This window comes from Cyprinodon variegatus, unplaced genomic scaffold (genome assembly GCF_000732505.1).
Source record: "Cyprinodon variegatus isolate N-32 unplaced genomic scaffold, C_variegatus-1.0 Scaffold271, whole genome shotgun sequence".
Classification (NCBI taxonomy): Eukaryota; Metazoa; Chordata; class Actinopteri; order Cyprinodontiformes; family Cyprinodontidae; genus Cyprinodon; species Cyprinodon variegatus.
In genome coordinates, this window is record NW_015150724.1 from 584,073 (window position 1) to 587,473 (window position 3,401).

Below are 3,401 nucleotides of genomic sequence, written 5' to 3' on the forward strand. Positions count from 1 at the left end.
TATATATATGTATATAGGAATGTTTGTGCCCAAGAGCCAAGTACCCACCCTTACCCTGAGACACAAACTAATTCCTCTGGCTCCTCTGCCTCATACTACACACACATACCCAAAAATGTATGCTCCCAGAAAGCTTCACACAGGCATGAACGCACATGTACAGAAGCCTACATATTTAAGAGCTGAAACTCATCGAAGAATCCAAAGATCCTTGATTCTTCTAAACAAATAGTGCAGACAGTCTGAAACAATCCGGACACTCGGTTCTCACCTGGACTCTTCCAGCAGCAATAGGAGGCGGCAGCGTGGAGTTTCAGTGGCTGCTATGTGACCCAATGTCCCAAACACCCGCTCTGCAGCAATCACATCATTCATGGTCACCTAAGAGCAACAAAAACAATCACTCATTGTCTTTTTATGCACCTTTCTGCAGCGTTCTCCCAACCTTAAAGGTCTCTAGCATAGTATTTTTTAAACCCCACCGAGGCCTTCTTATAGGCTGAATCAAATGATGGATTATCTCTTCCATACACCATCAGGTTTGCGGGGGCTGAGCTAGAGAGGGGTCAGGGGGGTCCATCTCCACCTTTAGCAATCACTGGCCACCACTGAGGCCACCTCCACAAGATAATCTCTTCCCATGCTGACATAACGGGCTCTATGCACAACTCCACTACTTTCTGAACGTAAAGCAACTCCTTTATTTTTCTGTCTTTCTTTAGCCAGACACACCTGGATGAATCAGATCATCCAGTAATGAAAGACAGGAAATAAAGCAGCTGCTTTAAGTTCAGGAAGTGGTGGGCTGAACCCTAAACAGCTCCCTAACCACCGATACTTAACTTTTTTTCTTATACCTAACTAGTGATTTTTTGTCAGCGTTATGAAGATGCAGCAAAAAGGTGAAACTTACATATAAATGCATGTGTTCCCTCCGCCATCCGCGACCCTGCACTTAATGCAGACTCGCTAATTAAGGGATGAATGGTTCACTCGCCCTGCCCACTACGGGCTTTGGGACGGCACTTAATGTGGCGGACTCAGGAATAGTGCTTATGGGCTGGTTTGGGATTAGGCCTAAGGAGCCGGACTAGTGGAGTCGTGCATAGAGTCCATTGAACACCTCTGGAAACAAGCAGTTCCCTTTTAAACCAGAGAGTGGCAGCAGTGAAACAATCAAGTGATATTTTCTAATTAATCTGAGATTTTAATTACTTTTATATTAACAGTAAACTCACAACAACAATACAGCAATTCGTTACTTTATGAATACATTAACGTAAAAATGACAAATACAGGATTTTTGCTGTTTTCAGAATTAGTTGAGCTTTAGGAAAATTTCTGTCTTTAGTGATTTAGCTGGAAAACATGGATGCTTTTCTTGTTCATTTTCCTGTTGGTACGATGTAGATTGACTCTAAACTGGTTTTAGCACCTAAAAGCCTGTCTGGCCTGGTTTTCTGCAGCAGAGCAGAAGTTCTGGAGAACCACTGGTCACCCCTGACCCCTACAGGGCAGCTGTTGGGGGGGATAATAGGTCCTTTTTAAGAAGTCCTAAATGTTAAGGCTACAGTGTGTAACTTTTAGCGACATCTAGCGGTCAGACTGCAGACTGCAGCAACATGAACATCTCCCCCCCAACAGTATGGCGAGCGTTACGGGACAAAATGTCTTCCACGACGTCCGCATCACCTACCTTCTCAAGTGATGAGGTTTGTTTACATAGATAATTTTACAGATAGTATTTCATTAGTCTGTGTAGGGTATAGATTTCATGTAGACTTAAGATAATAAATATACCCGTTATTTTTTCTACATCGTTGTGACGTTTTGGAGATCTCGCAAATCGCTAGTTGGCTCTGCGCTGCCGTAGCGCAAAGATGTCTGCCTCCATGGCTGCGAGACCCGCTCCTATGTAATTATAAATAACGAATTCTAAGGCAACGCAAATATTAAGGTTAAGAGGCTGAGCTCGTAGATGATGATAAATAACATAGTTATGTATTATATATTATATTTCTGACTGTATATCCCTGTAATTATTACACACTGTAGCTTTAATGTCATGTAATATTCTCGGTCTCAGAGGGATTTTATTAATTAATTTAAAAATGAAAAGAAATAAAGAACTGAAACATTTCATTCTATCTGTATTGAATCCATGAATCCACTTTTAAACTTTTTTGTAGCTGTAGCTGAGGTTTTCTGAAGTGAAATACATCCTCACCTCCAGGCCATTGATCTTCTGAAGGTTGAAGTGGTGGAGTCGATAGACCACAAATGAGCGCCACAAACTTAGGCTGACCACGGGGTTGCCTTCTGGATGAATGGTCAGTTGGTCCAGACGCCTCACCTGAGCCAGAGCAGCAAGCTGGGGGAGACGGCTGATGTTGGTCTCCAGGAATATCAGGTGCTAGACAGAAAAAGTTTTAGTTTAGTTCTTTTATAATTAGCTAAAAATGCCAAAGAAAATAAAGGACAAAACTTTGCCTTAGGCTACAAATTGGAAATGTATAGCCAATGTTTTTAAATATTTAATACTTTTGACAAAAGTTTAATAAATGTGTTGTTTTTATTCAAAAAGACTCATAATCTAATTACGAAAAGACAAAGCCTCACCGATAGATTGGGGAACTTGACTCTAATCCTCGGCAGTGTGGGAACGATGGCGTCGAAGTTAATGAAGCGGAAGGCGATGACGGTGACGGCACCAGCAGTCTGAACACCCCAGCCCCTCTCCAGGGCCTCCAGGGCTCCAAGTCCAAATAAACGCAGGGTGTCTCCATCAAGCTCTGCCAGGTGACTGTCAGACAACGACAAGCTCTGAACGCTGCCACTCCCTGTCTCCACAAGTCTGGGAAGAAAAAAACAAAAACAACATGAAAACAACCGATTTGAAACTTAAATGTGTTGAAAGCAGAATAAATTGTTGGCTAGGGACGTTTGACAGCCAATCTTTAAAGGAACAGTGTTGTGGATACAGCTGGTAGAGAAGGGGGAGTCAGTGTCCTGTTTTGGTTAATAGCTGCTTTCTGCTCACATACACATCAGCTGTCCGTTTCCTGAGCAGAAAGCCTTGAGAGAACAGAGGAGACTTGAGCAGATGTGTGATCAGTTCATACTCGGCAGCTTTTTTTTTTAGCTACTGATAATCGGGGGAGTTTTCTCCATGCAGGGTATCATAGGGTATCACTTATTACTCTCAGTTCAGGCAGCTAACAAACTAATTACACGTTGCCATATTCCACATAAGGGCTCTGTGAGCGAGAGCTGAAGTGGACAGACTAATCCTTAGATTAGAGCTAGATCACAGGCTGATGTTGTGACTAAGGTTTAGAGGGCTAATTTCTTAAAAATCATTAACCCCTAGAACCCTACGGACCCACCGGTGGGTCCAGCTG

At 42.7% G+C, this 3,401-nt stretch overlaps 1 protein-coding gene across 1 annotated transcript in view; it reads right to left on the bottom strand.

Annotated features, from left to right (window-relative positions):
• lrrc49 (leucine rich repeat containing 49) overlaps window positions 1–3,401 on the bottom strand; it is a 62,131-nt gene that overhangs the window by 6,164 nt on the left and 52,566 nt on the right. The window contains exons 12-14 of the mRNA XM_015382974.1: window positions 2,620–2,854; window positions 2,228–2,413; window positions 272–381 (exon numbers count right to left, since the gene is read on the bottom strand). Of these exons, the coding sequence (XP_015238460.1) occupies window positions 272–381; window positions 2,228–2,413; window positions 2,620–2,854 (531 nt within the window). The remainder of the gene's footprint in view (window positions 1–271; window positions 382–2,227; window positions 2,414–2,619; window positions 2,855–3,401) is intronic.